This window comes from Bombina bombina, chromosome 4 (assembly GCF_027579735.1).
Source record: "Bombina bombina isolate aBomBom1 chromosome 4, aBomBom1.pri, whole genome shotgun sequence".
In the NCBI taxonomy this organism is placed as follows: domain Eukaryota; kingdom Metazoa; phylum Chordata; class Amphibia; order Anura; family Bombinatoridae; genus Bombina; species Bombina bombina.
Window position 1 is genome coordinate 1,197,649,196 of NC_069502.1, and position 23,232 is coordinate 1,197,672,427.

Here is a 23,232-nt window from a genome sequence, read left to right on the forward strand (position 1 = left end):
TTGCTCCTGATCACAATATTGTTGAACAAGTATCAGTTGCAGGTAGTATAGTTATCATAGCGTCTGACTTGCTCCTGATCACAATATTGTTGTACGAGTATCAGTTATAGGTAGTAAAGTATCATAGCGCCTGACTTGCTCCTGATCACAATATTGTTGTACAAGTATCAGTTGCAGGTAGTATAGTATCATAGCGCCTGACTTGCTCCTGATCACAATATTGTTGTACAAGTATTATTTGTAGGTCGTATAGTATGTTAGCGCCTGACTTGCGCCTGATCACAATATTGTTGTACAAGTATCAGTTGTAGGTAGTAGTATCTTAGCACCTGACTTACTCTTGATCACAATATTGTTGTACAAGTATCAGTTGTAGGTAGTATAGTATCATAGTGCCTGACTTGCTGCTGATCACAATATTGTTGAACAAGTATCAGTTGCAGGTGTTATAGTATCATAGCGCCTGACTTGCTCCTGATCACAATATTGTTGTACAAGTATCAGTTGTAGGTAGTAGTATCTTAGCACCTGACTTACTCTTGATCACAATATTGTTGTACAAGTATCAGTTGTAGGTAGTATAGTATCATAGTGCCTGACTTGCTGCTGATCACAATATTGTTGAACAAGTATCAGTTGCAGGTGTTATAGTATCATAGCGCCTGACTTGCTCCTGATCACAATATTGTTGTACAAGTATCAGTTGCAGGTAGTATAGAATCATTGCGCCTGACTTGCTCCTGATCACAATATTGTTGTACAAGTATCAGTTGTAGGTAGTAGTATCTTAGCACCTGACTTACTCTTGATCACAATATTGTTGTACAAGTATCAGTTGTAGGTAGTATAGTATCATAGCGCCTGACTTGCTCCTGATCACAATATTGTTGTACAAGTATCAGTTGTAGGTAGTATAGTATCATAGCGCCTGACTTGCTCCTGATCACAATATTGTTGTACAAGTATCAGTTGTAGGTAGTATAGTATCATAGCGCCTGACTTGCTCCTGATCACAATATTGTTGTACAAGTATCAGTTGCAGTTAGTATAGTATCATAGCGACTGACTTGCTCCTGATCACAATATTGTTGTACAAGTATCATTTGCTGGTAGTATAGTATCATAGGGCCTGACTTGCTCCTGATCACAATATTGTTGTACAAGTATCAGTTGCAGGTAGTATAGTATCATAGCGACTGACTTGCTCCTGATCCCAATATTGTTGTACAAGTATCAGTTGCAGGTAGTATAGTATCATAGGGCCTGACTTGCTGCTGATCACAATATTGTTGTACAAATATCAGTTGCAGATAGTATAGTATCATAGTGACTGACTTGCTCCTGATCACAATATTGTTGTACAATTATCAGTTGCAGGTAGTATAGTATCATAGGGCCTGACTTGCTCCTGATCACAATATTGTTGTACAAGTATCAGTTGCAGTAGTATAGTATCATAGGTCCTGCCTTGTTCCTGATCACAATATTGTTGTACAAGTATCAGTTGCAGGTAGTATAGTATCATAGGGCCTAACTTGCTCCTGATCACAATATTGTTGTACAAGTATCAGTTGCAGGTAGTAAAGTATCATAGCGACTGACTTGCTCCTGATCACAATATTGTTGTACAAGTATCAGTTGTAGGTAGTAGTATCTTAGCACCTGACTTACTCTTGATCACAATATTGTTGTACAAGTATCAGTTGTAGGTAGTATAGTATCATAGTGCCTGACTTGCTGCTGATCACAATATTGTTGAACAAGTATCAGTTGCAGGTGTTATAGTATCATAGCGCCTGACTTGCTCCTGATCACAATATTGTTGTACAAGTATCAGTTGCAGGTAGTATAGAATCATTGCGCCTGACTTGCTCCTGATCACAATATTGTTGTACAAGTATCAGTTGTAGGTAGTAGTATCTTAGCACCTGACTTACTCTTGATCACAATATTGTTGTACAAGTATCAGTTGTAGGTAGTATAGTATCATAGCGCCTGACTTGCTCCTGATCACAATATTGTTGTACAAGTATCAGTTGTAGGTAGTATAGTATCATAGCGCCTGACTTGCTCCTGATCACAATATTGTTGTACAAGTATCAGTTGTAGGTAGTATAGTATCATAGCGCCTGACTTGCTCCTGATCACAATATTGTTGTACAAGTATCAGTTGCAGTTAGTATAGTATCATAGCGACTGACTTGCTCCTGATCACAATATTGTTGTACAAGTATCATTTGCTGGTAGTATAGTATCATAGGGCCTGACTTGCTCCTGATCACAATATTGTTGTACAAGTATCAGTTGCAGGTAGTATAGTATCATAGCGACTGACTTGCTCCTGATCCCAATATTGTTGTACAAGTATCAGTTGCAGGTAGTATAGTATCATAGGGCCTGACTTGCTGCTGATCACAATATTGTTGTACAAATATCAGTTGCAGATAGTATAGTATCATAGTGACTGACTTGCTCCTGATCACAATATTGTTGTACAATTATCAGTTGCAGGTAGTATAGTATCATAGGGCCTGACTTGCTCCTGATCACAATATTGTTGTACAAGTATCAGTTGCAGTAGTATAGTATCATAGGTCCTGCCTTGTTCCTGATCACAATATTGTTGTACAAGTATCAGTTGCAGGTAGTATAGTATCATAGGGCCTAACTTGCTCCTGATCACAATATTGTTGTACAAGTATCAGTTGCAGGTAGTAAAGTATCATAGCGACTGACTTGCTCCTGATCACAATATTGTTGTACAAGTATCAGTTGCAGGTAGTATAGTATCATGGGGCCTAACTTGCTCCTGATCACAATATTGTTTTACAAGTATCAGTTGCAGGTAGTATAGTATCATAGCGCCTGACTTGCTCCTGATCACAATATTGTTGTACAAGTATCAGTTGCAGGTAGTATAGTATCATAGGGCCTGAGTTGCTCCTGATCACAATATTGTTGTACAAGTATCAGTTGCAGGTAGTATAGTATCATAGCGCCTGACTTGCTCCTGATCACAATATTGTTGTACAAGTATCAGTTGCAGGTAGTATAGTATCATGGGGCCTAACTTGCTCCTGATCACAATATTGTTTTACAAGTATCAGTTGCAGGTAGTATAGTATCATAGCGCCTGACTTGCTCCTGATCACAATATTGTTGTACAAGTATCAGTTGCAGGTAGTATAGTATCATAGGGCCTGACTTGCTCCTGATCACAATATTGTTGTACAAGTATCAGTTGCAGGTAGTATAGTATCATAGCGCCTGACTTGCTCCTGATCACAATATTGTTGTACAAGTATCAGTTGCAGGTAGTATAGTATCATGGGGCCTAACTTGCTCCTGATCACAATATTGTTTTACAAGTATCAATTGCAGGTAGTATAGTATCATAGCGCCTGACTTGCTCCTGATCACAATATTGTTGTACAAGTATCAGTTGCAGGTAGTATAGTATCATAGGGACTGACCTGCTCCTGATCACAATATTGTTGTACAAGTATCAGTTGCAGGTAGTAAAGTATCATATGGCCTGACTTGCTCCTGATCACAATATTTTTGTACAAGTATCAGTTGCAGGTAGTATAGTATCATAGCACCTGACTTGCTCCTGATCACAATATTGTTGTACAAGTATCAGTTGCAGGTAGTATAGTATCATAGGGCCTGACTTGCTCCTGATCACAATATTGTTGTATAAGTATCAGTTGCAGGTATTATAGTATCATAGCGCCTGACTTGCGCCTGATCACAATATTGTTGTACAAGTATCAGTTGCAGGTAGTATAGTATCATAGCGCCTGACTTGCTCCTGATCACAATATTGTTGTAGAAGTATCAGTTGCAGGTAGTATAGTATCATAGCGCCTGATTTACTCCTGATCACAATATTGTTGTTCAAGTATCAGTTGCAGGTATTATAGTATCATAGCGCCTGACTTGCTCCTGATCACAATATTGTTGTACAAGTATCAGTTGCAGGTAGTATAGTATCATAGTGCCTGACTTGCTGCTGATCACAATATTGTTGAACAAGTATCAGTTGCAGGTGTTATAGTATCATAGCGCCTGACTTGCTCCTGATCACAATATTGTTGAACAAGTATCAGTTGCAGGTAGTATAGTTATCATAGCGTCTGACTTGCTCCTGATCACAATATTGTTGTACGAGTATCAGTTATAGGTAGTAAAGTATCATAGCGCCTGACTTGCTCCTGATCACAATATTGTTGTACAAGTATCAGTTGCAGGTAGTATAGTATCATAGCGCCTGACTTGCTCCTGATCACAATATTGTTGTACAAGTATTAGTTGTAGGTCGTATAGTATGTTAGCGCCTGACTTGCGCCTGATCACAATATTGTTGTACAAGTATCAGTTGCAGGTAGTATAGAATCATTGCGCCTGACTTGCTCCTGATCACAATATTGTTGTACAAGTATCAGTTGTAGGTAGTAGTATCTTAGCACCTGACTTACTCTTGATCACAATATTGTTGTACAAGTATCAGTTGTAGGTAGTATAGTATCATAGCGCCTGACTTGCTCCTGATCACAATATTGTTGTACAAGTATCAGTTGTAGGTAGTATAGTATCATAGCGCCTGACTTGCTCCTGATCACAATATTGTTGTACAAGTATCAGTTGTAGGTAGTATAGTATCATAGCGCCTGACTTGCTCCTGATCACAATATTGTTTTACAAGTATCAGTTGCAGGTAGTATAGTATCATAGCGCCTGACTTGCTCCTGATCACAATATTGTTGTACAAGTATCAGTTGCAGTTAGTATAGTATCATAGCGACTGACTTGCTCCTGATCACAATATTGTTGTACAAGTATCAGTTGCAGGTAGTATAGTATCATAGCGACTGACTTGCTCCTGATCACAATATTGTTGTACAAGTATCAGTTGCAGGTAGTATAGTATCATAGGGCCTGACTTGCTGCTGATCACAATATTGTTGTACAAATATCAGTTGCAGGTAGTATAGTATCATAGTGACTGACTTGCTCCTGATCACAATATTGTTGTACAATTATCAGTTGCAGGTAGTATAGTATCATAGGGCCTGACTTGCTCCTGATCACAATATTGTTGTACAAGTATCAGTTGCAGGTAGTATAGTATCATAGGTCCTGCCTTGTTCCTGATCACAATATTGTTGTACAAGTATCAGTTGCAGGTAGTATAGTATCATAGGGCCTAACTTGCTCCTGATCACAATATTGTTGTACAAGTATCAGTTGCAGGTACTAAAGTATCATAGCGACTGACTTGCTCCTGATCACAATATTGTTGTACAAGTATCAGTTGCAGGTAGTATAGTATCATAGGGCCTGAGTTGCTCCTGATCACAATATTGTTGTACAAGTATCAGTTGCAGGTAGTATAGTATCATAGCGCCTGACTTGCTCCTGATCACAATATTGTTGTACAAGTATCAGTTGCAGGTAGTATAGTATCATGGGGCCTAACTTGCTCCTGATCACAATATTGTTTTACAAGTATCAGTTGCAGGTAGTATAGTATCATAGCGCCTGACTTGCTCCTGATCACAATATTGTTGTACAAGTATCAGTTGCAGGTAGTATAGTATCATAGGGCCTGAGTTGCTCCTGATCACAATATTGTTGTACAAGTATCAGTTGCAGGTAGTATAGTATCATAGCGCCTGACTTGCTCCTGATCACAATATTGTTGTACAAGTATCAGTTGCAGGTAGTATAGTATCATGGGGCCTAACTTGCTCCTGATCACAATATTGTTTTACAAGTATCAATTGCAGGTAGTATAGTATCATAGCGCCTGACTTGCTCCTGATCACAATATTGTTGTACAAGTATCAGTTGCAGGTAGTATAGTATCATAGGGACTGGCCTGCTCCTTATCACAATATTTTTGTACAAGTATCAGTTGCAGGTAGTATAGTATCATATGGCCTGACTTGCTCCTGATCACAATATTTTTGTACAAGTATCAGTTGCAGGTAGTATAGTATCATAGCACCTGACTTGCTCCTGATCACAATATTGTTGTACAAGTATCAGTTGCAGGTAGTATAGTATCATAGGGCCTGACTTGCTCCTGATCACAATATTGTTGTATAAGTATCAGTTGCAGGTATTATAGTATCATAGCGCCTGACTTGCGCCTGATCACAATATTGTTGTACAAGTATCAGTTGCAGGTAGTATAGTATCATAGCGCCTGACTTGCTCCTGATCACAATATTGTTGTACAAGTATCAGTTGCAGGTAGTATAGTATCATAGCGCCTGATTTACTCCTGATCACAATATTGTTGTTCAAGTATCAGTTGCAGGTATTATAGTATCATAGCGCCTGACTTGCTCCTGATCACAATATTGTTGTACAAGTATCAGTTGCAGGTAGTATAGTATCATAGTGCCTGACTTGCTGCTGATCACAATATTGTTGAACAAGTATCAGTTGCAGGTGTTATAGTATCATAGCGCCTGACTTGCTCCTGATCACAATATTGTTGAACAAGTATCAGTTGCAGGTAGTATAGTTATCATAGCGTCTGACTTGCTCCTGATCACAATATTGTTGTACGAGTATCAGTTATAGGTAGTAAAGTATCATAGCGCCTGACTTGCTCCTGATCACAATATTGTTGTACAAGTATCAGTTGCAGGTAGTATAGTATCATAGCGCCTGACTTGCTCCTGATCACAATATTGTTGTACAAGTATTAGTTGTAGGTCGTATAGTATGTTAGCGCCTGACTTGCGCCTGATCACAATATTGTTGTACAAGTATCAGTTGCAGGTAGTATAGAATCATTGCGCCTGACTTGCTCCTGATCACAATATTGTTGTACAAGTATCAGTTGTAGGTAGTAGTATCTTAGCACCTGACTTACTCTTGATCACAATATTGTTGTACAAGTATCAGTTGTAGGTAGTATAGTATCATAGCGCCTGACTTGCTCCTGATCACAATATTGTTGTACAAGTATCAGTTGTAGGTAGTATAGTATCATAGCGCCTGACTTGCTCCTGATCACAATATTGTTGTACAAGTATCAGTTGTAGGTAGTATAGTATCATAGCGCCTGACTTGCTCCTGATCACAATATTGTTGTACAAGTATCATTTGTAGGTAGTAAAGTACCATAGTGCCTAACTTGCGTCTGATCACAATATTGTTGTACAAGTGTCATTTGTAGGTAGTAAAGTACCATGCCCATTGCCATGGGAATTCATGGAAATATCATATGGGTGTATTTTATTTTGGATCTAAAAAAAAGGGATGAAAACTTAATGATCTGAGGACCTAGGAGATCCCCAGTTAAGATATTAAGCACCATACAAACAGCTGACAGTTACCAGGTTCCATGTGATCCAAGTGTAATTCAGAATCTTATAAAACAGTAAATACCCTAAAGAGTTACTGAGTCCCAGTTTGAGCTTATTTTATATTTGTAACAGGGAAAAAAGCCAAAAATGAATAATCAATATCCATATTGCAAATTAGCTTTACATATTTTTCTTACTATATTTAAAGGGATTTTTATTTGACTTAAATCTCCATGTGACTCTCGAGGCGCAGTACTTGCTGTTACATTACTCAAACAAATTAACTTTAGTGAGAAGGACGAACTTAGATATTTGAAGCTCATTTTGCTCTGTTATACTTAACTTGCACTGCTCAGCTATAGCACACCATTTCTTTGAGTTTTAAGTTAATTTTAAATTTTGGCTTCCTTTTTAACTCCACAGGTAAGAAATGGGCCTTAAAGAGACAGTCTACTCCAAAATAGTTATTGTTTAAAAGTATAGATAATGCATTTACTACACAGCTTAACCAATATTGTTATATTAAAGGGGCAGTCTAGTCAAAAATAAACTTTTATGATTTAGATAGGGCATGTAATTTTAAACAACTTTCCAATTTATTTTTATCATCAATTTTGCTTTGTTCTATTGATTTTCTTATTTGAAAGCTAAACTTAGGTAGGCTCATATGCTAATTTCTGAGCCATTGAAGGCCACCTCTTATCTGAATACATTTTGATTTTTTTTTTCAAAACTAGAAGCTGTTAGTTAATATATGCCATTTAGATAACATTGTGCTCACACCCGTGGAGTTACCTATGAGTCTGCACTGATTGTCTAAAATGCAAGTCTGTCAAAAGAATTGAAATAAGGGGACAGTCTGCAGAGACTTAGATACAAGGTAATCACAGAGGTAAAAACTATATTAATATAACAATACAAATTCTGGTGTAGACTGTCCCTTTATTATACTTTATAACATCTAAAACACTAAATCTCTGCCACCTTTATCTCAGTCTATTTTATAAGCTTTTCACAGAAAGACAGAGCTAGTTAATATATACCATATAGATAAAACTGAGCCCACTCCTGTGGAGTTACAAATGAGACTGCACTGATTGGCTAAAATGCCAGGTATAAAAAGCCCTGAGATAAGGGGGCAGTCTACAGAGGCTTAGATACAAGGTAATCACAGAGTTAAAAAGTGTATTAATATAACAGTGTTGGTTTTGCAAAACTGGGGAATGGGTAATAAAGGGATTATCTATAATTTTAAACAATCATCATTTTGGAGTAGACTGCCCCTTTAAGTTCATCACTATGAAAAAACAAAGGATTGTGGGGAAATACTAAACAACAATGTGTGTTACTTGCTTTAAGATGTGATTTAGTCTAATGATCATTTCCTCCTAAACAATGACTAAGAATAGATTTAAATCTTACCTCATTGTTGATAAAGCAGTAAAGAACAGCGACCATCAGTCCCTAAAAGTAAAATAAAACAAATTGATTGGAATAAAAGCAAATGTGCAATTTATATAAAAGGGAACTACACCAGTAAAGGTTATATTAGTTGTGACTGACATTATATTTAAATGTAATTATTATTTTTTATACTTAATTTATTTTTTTATGTTTTAACTGTTACATTCGATACCATAGGGCCGAATTATCAAGCTTGGAATGGAGCTCGATACCCCTGTTTCCGCGCGAGCCTTCAGGCTCACCAGAAACAGCAGTTATGAAGCAGCGGTCTAAAGACCGCTGTTTCATAACTTGTCCGCCTGCTCTGAGGTCGCGGACATCAATCCACCCGATCCTATACGATCGGGCTGGATGACACCCTCTGCTAGCAAATCTGCAGGGGGCGGCATTGCACAAGCAGTTCACCAGAACTACTTGTGCAATGATAAATGCCGACAGCGTATGCTCGCACTTTGGTGAATTGGCCCCCATGAGTGCTTCTCTGCAAGGTCATGCTAGTATATGGGCAATATGACTTTTGTTCCCACATATTATCAATTTACCTGAGATGTAAAACCTGCTGCATTTACCATTGCCCAAGCCGACTGGATGTGAATGATTGTACTCTGCTACACGTTAGGTGGTAGAGAGGTTATGCAGCACCCCTGGTGTTTCAGGCTCTAACGCTGCTTTCACAGCTTTATAAATGGGGCCCAATGACCTTTGGTTAATATTTTCAGCATTAATGAGTGTTACTCTAGTACAAGGATCAGGGACTTGTAATACGAGGGGGAGTTTCCATTAAAAGTATAGGGAGCATTAGTTACCACTAGTTTGTGCAAAGGAGATGAAAAGTATTTTTCAACTTGTAATACACGGCCTAATGGTAGAAATGTTGTAACCTTACAATCGTTTTTTGTTCTTCTCAAAGTAACGATTGCGCTCTACTCTAGGCTACTATTGGCTCGCTGATATAGGCCCTATACATAACTTTGGGACAGTTCTGTGCAAGGTGATCACAATTCATTCTAATCTGACAGCTAGAGGCATTTGATATAGTTCCAGCCTGGCCTTTTCTTCACATTTGCAAGTATTCTAAGACATTTTGGAATAAAACATTTATGTTGCGCATGGGCAAAACACATGCATAAGATGCCATTTCGAATGAATTTTTGAAATAATGGTCTAGATGCTTTAAATCTCTCTGCATCTCGTGTATTTATTCGCTAGGGGGGCATTTCCAAAATTTACATCTGTAAATCTCCTTATTAACCATCTAGGTAATATCTGGTGCAAAAAACTGCTCAAATCACCTGTTCTGTAGCTGATAGAGACATGAAAAAATACAAATAATAAACCACAACATCTAGCAATCACATTCTTAAATTAAGTATATTACGTTAATTATTTCTATTATGTTAACTAAGTACTTTCATGTCTGAAAATGCAATATGTTTAGGGTAAAAAAAAATACATTTAAAACATTTAAATATTAATAAAAAGCTTTTAAAGGGGATCAACGGGGATCTGGTATATGGCAAAGTGTTTGACTGGAAAGGGCTCCAATGTGTGTGTGCATATATGTATATATATATATATATATATACAGCATATATATTCATAAACATCTTTAGACATATATATGTATGTATCTCTATGTTAAAGCCCTTTGCCTCCCTTTTTTTCTAACACCTGAGACCTCATATCTTTGAGCCCTAACTTTTTTTGTGCAATATATTTTGTAATAATAATTATTATGAGTGTAACTGTACTTTTACGGGTAATTTTGATATGTTTGGTGCAATGTTTTATTTGAGTGTATCAGTTAACCGGAGCTCTGAGGTCGCACTAACCCAACGCGCATTAACGCCAATTACGCTCAAGAGATAGTATTTCATTTCAATTTGCAATACATGTGCTACTTCCAACGCACGCAAACAGGCACGATAAACCCTATATCGCTTGCACGCAAACTATAGCCACTCATAATCTGCCCTGTAATATTTAAAAAGTATTTTCTTTTTGTCAGTATTTACATTTATTGATTTAAAAGCACTGTTTTCTAGTTTGTGTGATCTACATCTTAAAACAAAAAGTAGACTACAGGTTTCTATTAAAAAGACATGATATCTTCTTTTACTGAATTTTAAAAGTACTGAAACTGTAAAATGGGAAACTGCTCCATTGCAATATTGTATCTGCAAATTCGATTGCGCCTTCATGAAGGAACAGGCTTTCTAACAAGATTGTGCCAAAGTCTAAACACATTCAACACAGTGCGTTTTACAACCCTATTGAACTTCTAAATGGGGTTGCACTGTAAAACGTGAACATGTTTGGACTTTTCACTCAAAAATGCTTGATCTTGTTTGAAAACTCCTTCACCAAGGCGCGATTCCTTTTAAATAAAGATGAGTTGTTGATACACCAATATGTCACTGAGACAAAAAGCACAATCCAAGCCGTGGAAGCACCTCTCAGAAATGTTGTATCCAAGCAAATGCTGAAAAGGTTATAGCATCTGTGTTTTGGAATACTGAGGGAATTAACTCCCTGCAGTAGGGAGGGAACATAACAGGCAACTACTACGCCAACTTGATTATACAATTGTGAAAAGAGAAAAGAACTATCAAGTTAAGTTAGAACGTGCTGTTCTACCAAGTAATGCTTCTGTTTCCAAGTCATCTGTTGCCATTGCTAAAGCTCGGTTCAAATTGCTAGATCACCCCTATATTCACTAGACTTTGCTTTCAGACACTTTGAAGGATCACTTGTGAGAAAACAAGTTTTGCAACAGATGATAAACTGTTCGTGATCGGCTGTATAGTCTGGATAAACTTTTTTTTAGAACATTATTTGCAGAAGTGTGTTTTAATAAAGAGGGGTTACGTTTCCATATAAAAAAAATATTATATGTATCTAAGTTTTTTTCTTTCTATGAAAGGATTAGTATGTATAGATCTACTCTTGTATCATTCTAGAATAAATAGTTTAATGAAGAACTTGAGAAATCGTTATACAGTTTTGGTGATTTCAGAAATTGCTTATTATAGTCCAAAATGATGCCCTGATTGTATCTATGAACAAGGATTGGGCAAGGGGCAAGAAAAAGGCAGGTACTATGGTATGTAATATGTTTTATATACCTTATTGTTTTCTTATGCAATTGCTACTGTAATACTGTGTCTTATGTATTTAACTGGTTCCCTCTTTTGTAAAAATGCCTAACATCTTCATATTCATTTTTGCTGCCTTTTGTCTCTATAATAAACTACATTATTTAATTACTCCTTCTCCCTCTCCACCTGCACTGTTCATTAGCACATCTCTCTTAAGCTCACCTTACTTTTGTACTCATGAACTTTACATATTCCTAAACACTCTCTCTCCCCCCTGCACCTTGTCTCAAAAGCAGTCTCATTACTGCAAATCTGTATGTCCTCTCATGTCACTCTCCCTGTTGCTTTTACTAACTGCTGGTGACATCTCCCCTAATCCTGGTCCCCAACAACTGAATAGCCGTGCACATCCATGTATATCATCCCACAGACTCAAAAAACAAAACTCTGACAACCTTACTCACATTCCTCTTGCACCAAAAGTCACTACCCCTTTCACTTGTGCACTCTGGAACTCTCGCTCTGTTTGCAACAAACTCACTTCTATACATGACCTCTTTATCTCCCACTCCCTCAACCTTCTGGCCCTAACAGAAACTTGGCTCTCTCCCCTTGACACAGCATCCACTGCTGCTCTGTCACATGGGGGTCTCCACTTCAGCCACACTCCTAGGTCTGGTAATAGACAAGGAGGTGGTGTAGGTATTTTACTTTCCTCTTGTTGCACCTTTCAACAAATAGATCCCATCTCTTCCCTCACATTTTCCTCATTTGAAACCCACAGGATTCGCTTATTCTCTCCTCTTTCTATACGTGTTGCAGTCATATACCGACCCCCTGGCTCCTCAATTCAATTTCTAGATCACTTGGCTGCCTGGTTACCTTATTTCCTTTCCTCAGACACCCCTTCCCTCATTCTTGGTGACTTCAACATCCCTCTTGACAATCCCACTACCTCCTCTGCAAAATAACTTCTGCAACTCACTTCCTCTTTCGGTTTGTCACAATGTACTGATTCTCCCACTCACAAAGATGGTCACTCCCTTGACCTGATCTTTAGCTATCGATGCACTCTCTCAAACTTCACAAACTCACCATTTCCTCTTTCTGACCACCATCTCCTTAGTTGCAACATATCATCCCTCCCTGCAGCTTTCCCCCCTTCTGCTCCTCACACCAAACATCACAGAAGCATTATGTCATTAGATAAACGACAGCTTTCTAATTCCCTCAAATCTCTCCTTTCATCCTTCTCCACCTTTTCCTGCCCTGACCAATCTATCTGCCACTATAACTCCTCAGAAAACCTTCCCTTGATCCTACCTCCCCATCCATCTACCGCCCTATTTCCCTCCTCCGTCTTGCATCAAAGTTTCTTGAAAAACTAGTTTATGCACGCCTATCCAATTTCCTTACATTAAACTCCCTCCTTGACCCACTGCAATCTGGATTTCGTCCACATCACTCCACAGAGACTGCAATTGTTAAGGTTACCAACAACCTACTTACAGCAAAATCAAAAGGCCACTTCTCTCTGCTTATCCTCCTTGATCTGTCCGCAGCCTTTGACACTGTTGACCACCCTCTTTTGCTCCAAACCCTCCAATCCTTCAGCATCTGTGACACAGCCCTCTCATGGCTCTCTTCCTACCTGTCAAACCGTACTTTTAGTGTAGCCTTCTCTGGGGCCTCCTCTGCCCCGTCACCACTTTCTGTCGGAGTACCGCAAGGCTTTGTCCTCGGTCCCCTTCTCTTCTCAATCTACACATCATCACTAGGCTCCCTAATAAAGTCCCATGGTTTACAATATCATTTGTATGCTGACAACACCCAAATCTACTTCTCTGCACCAGACCTATCTCCTTCCTTGGTAACCTGTGTCACTAACTGTCTTTCTCACATCTCCAACTGGATGTCCTCTCACTACCTCAAGCTAAATCTCTCCAAAACTGAGCTCCTTATTTTCCCCCCTTCCTCAAAACTCTCCACCCCCAATCTCTCTATAACTGTCGACAACTCCATCATTACCTCTACCCCGCATGCCCGATGTCTCAGGGTCACATTTTACTCAGATCTTTCTTTCACTCCTCACATTCAGTCCTTGGATAAAGCCTGCCGCTTCCACCTTGAAAACATCTGTAAAATTAGACACTTCCTTACACAAGACTCAACTAAAATTTTAATCCACCCTCTCATTCTTTCCCGCCTTGATTACTGCAACCCAGTCCTCTCTGGTCTCCCCACCTGCCGCTTAGCTCCTTTACAATCCATAATGAATGCCTCTGCCAGACTCATCTTCCTTACACGTCGCTCTTCATCTGCTGCACCTCTCTGCCAATCCCATCACTGGCTTCCTCTTGCCTCTAGGATCAAACACAAAATTCTCATTCTGACATACAAAGCCCTCAACTGCACTGCTCCCCTCTATATCTCAGACCTTGTCTCCAGATACTCTCCCTCCCGTCCCCTTCGCTCTGCTCATAACCTCCTACTCTCCTCCTCTCTTGTCACCTAATCACACTCCCGTTTACAGGACTTCTCCAGACTGGCTCCCATCTTGTGGAACTCTCTGCCTCGCTCCACAAAACTCTCTTCTAGTTTTAAAAGCTTCAAGTGCTCCCTAAAGACTCTACACACAACCAACACTAACCTTTCCTAATACCAGTTCCTCTCCTCCATTGCTATCCCCTGAACCCCCTTAGCATGTAAGCCTAAGAGTCCAGCTGTTTGTAGATCACCTTCTTCAGAGCTGACTACAACAGTACAACTCTTGGCAGGGCCCTCTACCCATTTGATCCCTATAATTGTTTTGTTGTACTCCCCCTTTGTTTATAGCGCTCTACAAATAACCTATAATAATAATAATAATTATTATCTAAGAGAGTAGAATTAAACTTTCTATATTAAGTACTTAATGATTCTTCTCAGCTTAGATTGTTTAGATAATTGCTGACTGATTAGATCATTTTGCCTATACATCAGAGATACAACGTTCCATATATATTGCAGGATCCTCACTAACTGGATCTTGGTCTGGCTGTCTCACCTTCCTTCCTGCCCAAACTCCTCTTATTCACCCAAATTGTTTCTGCACTGCTACATTTTTAGATAGAAATGGAGGTCATGTTTTTGAAAATATCTCTACTTTGGCACCTGTGCCGTATATATCATTCAAATTCTCTGTGATGCAATAACTGATTAAGTAAATACAACTGCATTTCTGACCTCACACCCCAGTAAGTGTTCATAGATGTTAGATGCTTTTATATTTTGCCAGCTATGCTATTTTAACATTGTTTTAAAGACTGGGCAACCTTTCAGGAATCCTTCATTAATTTTTTACCTTGATGGTTAGATCTCATTTAGTATCACTCATTCAGACATGAAGACACTATATATCATCAAAGCAAGTCTTAAATTATTCCCTGCATTCACATAATCTTACATGACATTTTTAATTCTCCAGAAAGGAACATATCAATATTAATGTGAGCGTAAAACTGAAAACAGATGAAAATGGCCTTTCACAATTATAATATGTAATAATTGTTATTTATTTGTATAAAATAGACATCCCTTCTTGTACAGCATAAAATATTTTTTTAATCACCTTTCTACTAATAACACATTAACACTCTTAATTTAAAGAAATATATCAAACAAAAGATGTCCCTTCTAAAAGGAAACAAAAACACCAAAATATATAATGTTTAGAATAATAAAATTATTGCATGACATCAAGAGGTGTAGAGTATTACTGCACTCTGTGTGTGTTTAACATTAAGGGCTAGCATAAACTTAGCGCACATATTACAAGTGGAAAGTAAAAAGTTTGTGTGCGAGCAAAACCCAACAAGCGCTAAATTCCATACTTCGCATATCGTGACTCTGCTAACGTGTTTTCCCCATAGACTTCAGTGGAGAGCATAGAAGAAAAAACTTAACACATCATTTGTGCGCTGACCCATCAGGAGTTATTAATATTTCACATTCCAATGTTCTTCACATACAGGACAATATTATTTTTATTGTAAATGCACATCAATATATTATTATTATTATTATTATTATTATTATTATTATTATTATTATTATTATTATTATTATTATTATCAGGTATTTGCAGAGTGCCAACAGATTCCGCAGTGCTATAAACATAGTCGGTATACTTAGTTGTGTCTTGTGTAAGGAAATGTCTAATTTTAGAGTTGTTTTTAAGGTGTAAGCAGCAAGCTTTAGCCAAGGACTTTAGCCAAGGACTGAATGTGAGGAGTGAAGGAAAGATCTGAGTCAAGTGTAACCCCAAGACAACGGGCATGTGGAGTAGGGGTAATGATGGAACTATCAACAGAAATTTGGGGGGTGGAAAGGGGAAAAATAAGGAGTTCAGTTTTGGAGAGATTAGCTTAAGGTAGTGAGAGGACATCCAAGATGAGATATGAGAAAGACAGTTAGTGACACGGGTTAGTAAGGAAGGAGGTAGGTCTGGTGCAGAGAGGTGGATTTGGGTATCATCGTCATACAAATGGTATTGAAACCCGTGGGACTTTATTAAGGAACCTAATGATGATGTGTAGATTGAAAAGAGAAGGGGCCGAGGACAGAGCCTTGAGGAACCCAAACAGAAAGTGGTAACAGGGCAGAGGATGCTCCGGAGAAGGCTATATCAAAGGTATGATTAGATATATAGGAAGAAAACCACAAGAGAGCTATGTCGAAGATGCCGATGGATTGGAGGGTTAGGAGCAAAAGAGGGTGTTCAACAGTGTCAAAGGCTGCAGACAGATCAAGGAGGATAAGCATAGAGAAGTGGCCTTTGGATATATATATATATATATATATATATATATACACTTATACCTGCATATCTATTCCTAGAGATGTCTATAGCTATATATATATTTTACATTAACATTATATATATATATGTATATATAAATAATAAAAATTAATTTTTTTCTATGTGAAGAACAAAGGATTGTAAAATATGTGTATTGAGCTTTGCGTTTTGCAATTTAGGTCTAACGCGGTATCGGGTTAGCGCACATGAAGAATTAATTATCTTAAGGCGGTATTGAAATATTAAATATAAAATATGAAAAAATATCAATAGGGGCGGAGCAAGCTCTGCATCTGAGTGGTCGCAACTCATAATAGCTCCGGACCGGTCCGGATTATTTACATATTTATGACCGCTCAGTGCAGCTAAATTTTCTACTAAGCTGGGATATATGTTCTAAGAAGACTACACAAGTTCTCTAAACACCTGACTATGGAGGACTCGCATTAGATTTTGCCGAAAATACGATCGCAACTACTACTGGGGATCGGCCATTTTGATACCCACGTGGAGCCTCAATCATACTCTGCAGTGAATCATGGAGGAACTCAATACTGATATACTTACCCATCTAGAAACTTTCGGCAATTTGATGTCCCTCAGATTCGCTGATCTGAGGGGAGTGCTCAGAGACTGCTTAGCACTGCCGACATCGGAGCCAAAGATAGACTTAAAATCCCCACTGACCCACCTCCAAATACCACGGCAGTTCGAGCTAGACCATATGAGGTGCCTAAAAGAGCTGGGCGACCAGCCTATTCTGACAGTTTTGGCACCTATAAAGAAGACCCTCCCAGACCTACCGGATACAGCCGGAGTGATCTTACCCTTGACTGCAGTCGATTGAGATGCGGACTGCCTCCCTGGTGGGGTTATGAACTTTACTTTCCTCTATGAACCGGAGACTTACCTGCAGGGTCACGAGAACCTTGATACTGCTGTGCGGCCCAAAACTACATTCTTTTCTGTAGCCAAGATCTCGCAGGTCACCACAGCTCATAAGCCAGTCTCACGGGGTCTAAGGCAGAGGGATCAAGACAGCCTACAGAGCGGAGGATGTGGGATGACAGTCCAGAGTCTAACTGCCGGACCACTTATGCAAAGTCGCCATCTATGTCTGAGGTCCCTTGGATGGCGAGTTTGCATACCAAGAGATAATCTAGCGATGCTTATTCTCAAAACTGGTGTGGGGTAACAGCTCTATTATAAATCTTGGAACTTTAGCCACTTGGCTGGACAGTCCTTTTAGGATAATCATATTATGACACTTTAATGAGAGCTACTCTATCTGAAAAAAAGAGTCTAGTTCATAGTTATTGATTCATAATTATCATTTACTCTGTTAATCCCGTAGTTTTTATTTGCACAGTTAATGCTAGTTCTTATATGTTTCGTTTAAGATGTTGGTTCTAATATGCTCAGGATTATAACACCTGTACAACACCAAATGTAAATTTTTATTACATGGCTTTAGGTGGGCAGGAGATTTATATGTAAACTGAGCAGTCAGAACAGCACCGAGCTGCAACCACAGTGAGATGCTATGTTAATAGAGAAGCCCTAAGCTGCTGTACATAATAGATTATGACTTCTATTAGTTTTAGCCTAGCCCAATTTAATTTTATATTATCTATATGTTGCCTCAGTTAGCCATTTCTATTATAAATTATATACAGCTAACCTTTTCTCTTCTGCTCACCACTAGCGTAGTCCTCATTATTCAGGGTTATTTGAGTAGTCAAGTGTTTGTGTTAGAATTGGAGGTGAGACTAAAATATTTATATACACATGTAAGAGAAGTGAGATCCTCATTACAGTCTGTTTGTTAGGCTGTAATTGTGCAAATATTAGATCTTATGACTCCCATAGCTTTAAGAGATAGAGGGAGCGCATATGGTTATATTGCCTATATTATAGTTATCTTATGTGACTACACTTGTTATGCTGGTAGTTGTATATATACATTTCACATATGTATGGCAGTTAGACGCCTAACAATGAACCCTATTCAATTTAGAGGTAGAAATAGCACTACAGTATTTATATGCGCATGTAAGATAGGGGAGATCCTCATTCCAGTATATTTGACATGCACTATTCTGGTTAGTCTGTAATTGTACATATATTAGATGTCGCTTTTTTCATAGCTGTATAAGATAGGGGGAGAGCATATGATTATCTTATCTATATCATTGTTATCTCCCATACATACATCCGTTATGTCTGTGGATGAATGTACACATCCCACATATGTACAGCAGTTAGACACCTAACATTGACTCCTATACAAGACATACTCATTTAACTCTTTACAGACTTACCCTGTTTCTCCACGTTTCATTATATATTGAGGCAACTAGATACGAGAGTTTTGCATGATACTGAGCACTAACATATACTCTTCTCCATGTATATCTCTCTCGGATTATGAGGTACACACCATATATATACATTTTGGTGCATTGGAGGACAAGAGGGTAGTACAAGTCATCACTATGATAGTATAGTTTCAGTTTATATATTTTAACCCTGTCTAGAACTGATCTGGTTATGTTCACCAGTTTATTATCAGAACCATAGTAGTATATACTACAAATAGAGACACATTAAACCCAAGCCCTACTTTGACTGAGTACCTTAACATAGTGCTGCACAACGTCACATCGAGCTGAACAATAATTAGTATTCCTACCCCTATATAAATACCTGCTACTGAAAACTCTCTTTACCTTATCCATTCTATCTACTCTCCTACCATTTACATAACTATCCTACAAGCCAATGACATAAGGTTCTATACCTTCCCTCTCCGCCCCCCCCCCCCCCTTCCCCTCTCTTCTTCCCCTATAACTCGAGCGGCTCTTGCCCGTTGTTCTTTGTCTCTTACCCTAATCACTATGACCCAAGTCCCATACGCCTGCTCCTTACATCTTTCTGACTCCAGAATTGATAGTCATGAAATATTCACATATCGATGTAAGGATAACACTTAAACTCACATAATATAAAATGAAGTTCATTCTAGTCACATCAAGACATGAAAAATGATTCATATTTTACATACTCATCACATTTAGGTGATCCTATCTCTTTTTCATACAACAACATCATAATCTGACACCTTGTTATATTACACCTATAGGCAGACTTCTCTGTTATTCTTCAAATTCATTTATTAGTCTGTCCAATATTGAAATATAAACCTGATGAGTAGCATTGTAATTTCTGACTGATTTCATGGGATAATCTTCATGTAACAACATCGTATGCCATACTGTGATGTAATTTCTCTTTTTTTTGGTGAAACTTGTTTGTTAGTTCTTTTTGAAACTTCAATAAAAAACTTTAAAAAATAGGCCCCTATATATACTATTATTATAGATACTATATATATATATATATATATTCTATAGATTACTTAGAATTATTTAAAGTATCTATAACCAATTGTAATCTAGCACTAAATATTTAAATAAAACTGAGTGCTGTAAAGAATAAAACATGTTTTCCCCCTGAACAATGGCACATTTTAAAAATTCTAAAATCTGTATATTTAAATATTGGTGATATTTGCAATTTTAAGTTACAGTTTTCAACTCAGCTAACTTCTGCAGGGTTTGAGCATTCCTGGACAGGGGTATGGCTACCTCAAGTAACCTTTTTAGAAACTGTCACATGATTTAACAGGAAATGTTACTGGGGCAAAAAGAGAGAGAGCGCTCAACCTTTTTTTGTCCTGCAAAATACTGGATAGTTGGGGGCATTGTGTTTTCAGCCTTCTTGAGTTCGTGTAGCTTGGTGGAAAACCTGGTACTGTACAAACGGTATATAGATGATATACTAATCATCTGGAAGGTTAATGAGGCATCCTTACAAGAATTTTTCTTCTCAATGAACACTAATGACCAAGGTCTGACCTTCACATACGAATTCAGTAATGAGAAAATTCCCTTTCTAGATCTAGAAATAGAAATAATAAACTTTAGTTTTGAGACAAAAACCTTTTTCAAAAAAGTTGACGCAAACAACTACATACATGCCGAAAGCTGCCACTTAACAAAGTGGAAGGGAAATATTCCAAAGTCCCAATTCTTAAGAGTATGAAAAAACTGTTCAAAAATGTTAGATTATGAAGAACAGGCCAGCATGTTAAGAAACAAATTCTATGACAGGGGCTATGATGAAAAAATCATAGATCAAGCATATGTTGATGTAAAAAAAGTAGAAAGAAAGAGCTTACTTACATATAAAAACAAAGATACGGATGGAATAATTCTAGAGGACCAGAATATTAAGGTCCCTTTTATTACCAGTTTTAATGGACAACACAAAAAAATGGAACAAATTATAAAAAAACACTGGCACCTCGTTAGAGAGCACCCCATTATAGGAGATAGAATAACTATGAATTATGCATTTATTTATAAAAGATCCCAGAATCTGAAAATGTTGCTGGCCCCAAGCGAGTTTAAAAATACAAATAAAAATAGTAAACAATTAGACTTGGAAGGTAAGGAAGTAAAAGGCTTCTATCCCTGCTTCTGTTGTAAATCTTGCCATTTCAGTAAAAAAGTAAAAACTTTTACATCAAGCCAAACGGGGGAGAATTTTGAAATAAAGGACACTATAAGATGCACAGACAAAGGCGTGGTCTACATAATTGAATGCAGCTACAAAAAGCAGTATTTAGGTGAAACTACCAGAACTCTTAGAGAACGCATTCGAGAACATCTGAATATCATAGAAAAGGGCAACAGGGATACACAATTATATAAACACTTCTCTGAAGTTCACAACAACAGATTAAAAGACCTCACTTGTTGGGGGTCAGTAAAGGTAAAGCCAAACTGGAGGGGGAGGGTTTTTTGAAAACAAGCTTCTAAGAATAGAAGCAGAACTAATATATAAGATGAAGACCCTACATCCCATAGGCTTAAATTCTGAACTTGATGTTACCCCCTTATGTATAATTAAGAAGCAAGCACTATGTAAATATAAGAACTGCAAACAACCACAAGTAATAAGAAAATAGCTCCTCCCCTCTTTGATCAATCGGCCAATGGAAAGAGAGAAAGGACTATAAAGGAAGGATCAGATCCACTTTAAAACACATCTTGAAAAAGCCCTTGTACGGGGCGAAACCGGTCGATGTGATTGTGAAACAGAGGATTACCAAAATACCTACTTGGAATAAAGACATTACTAACCATCAAAACTGTGCAATACACCTGTGCAGAGGAGTTTGAAGGAAGTATTTACAACCAGCACAGACATGAAAGCTGTCAGCAGTTTTAAAAAAAACAGAGGATCTCAGGAGCCTCACTCTCGCACAGGCAGATCGGAACAGCTTGGATGAAACACGGCTGCTGCAAACAGTGAAAACAACTTGGCGCAGCAGGGAAGTATATACTAAAGACTCAAGCAAGAATAAATGACCCAAGGAGGCTGAATAAGTAAAACGGAGACTACAGCCAAAACACAGAGTCACGTGGTAACATAACCCCACCCACAGAGGTCAGACGCCACACAAACAGACTGATAGAGAACTCCAAACGGAGTAAAAAGAAAACAGAGACTACAGCCGAAACACTGAGTCACGTGGTAACATAACCCCGCCGACAGAGGTCAGACGCCACGCAAACAGACTGATAGAGAACTCTAAACAGAGTAAACAGAAAACAGAGAGCCGATAATCCGGACAAAGAAAAAACGTAAGCCTGAGACCTAAAAGGCTACACAGCAGAGGCCACTTAGATGCAAAGACATTGCACTTTCCCACCTGGGTGCTAAGCACATTTGAGGGTTTTTTAAATTTTACATTTTTTAAAATATTTTTTTTTAACTTTTTTTTATTTTATTTTCAGATCCCCAAGACTTATACCGTTGGAAAGGTTAGTCTTGGGGGTCTGTAGCTGCTTAGATGCCTGAGATACAGGCTTCTAAGCAGCATGCCCCCTTTCCCTACATTGTCCTTTGTCATTTTTAAATAAAGTTGCGCGGTGACGTCATCAAGTCATTACGCATGACGTCACCGCGCCAAACGGAAAGCCCCGGCAATGCCTGTCAATCTACAGGCACGATCGCCGGGGTAGGAGCGGGTGGGAGCCCCCAGATCTCCCTCAAGGTGGGAGAGTGCTAGCGACGGCTCTGAGCAGTCGTTAGCACCTGAGTGAGAAACTCTGCGACGGCTCAGAGCCGTCGTTAGCACTCAAGGGGTTAATGTGTCCACACGTACTGTTAACATTGTATTTTATAGTTTATATCAGATAATACATTTATATACCTTTTACTTCTGTGTACAGATCTAATTTTTAGCATATCTACTGGTCCTTATTACGATAACATTATACTCTAAGAGACCACATGGAGGAATCCCCCAGCTATTCCTTGTGAATAGCCCTTGTATATTTTATTGCATTGTGTTTTCATGTCAGCTTTCAAATAATTATTTAATTAATTAATTGTCAGTACTTTAGGTAGTTAGTTTAATGATAGTGTAGTG

The 23,232-nt window shown here is 38.3% G+C and overlaps 1 protein-coding gene across 1 annotated transcript in view; it reads right to left on the bottom strand.

Moving 5' to 3' along the window:
* GLP1R (glucagon like peptide 1 receptor) overlaps window positions 1-23,232 on the bottom strand; it is a 1,017,454-nt gene that overhangs the window by 25,735 nt on the left and 968,487 nt on the right. Inside the window, exon 13 of the mRNA XM_053712812.1 lies at window positions 8,751-8,792. Coding sequence (XP_053568787.1) covers window positions 8,751-8,792 — 42 coding nt within the window. The remainder of the gene's footprint in view (window positions 1-8,750; window positions 8,793-23,232) is intronic.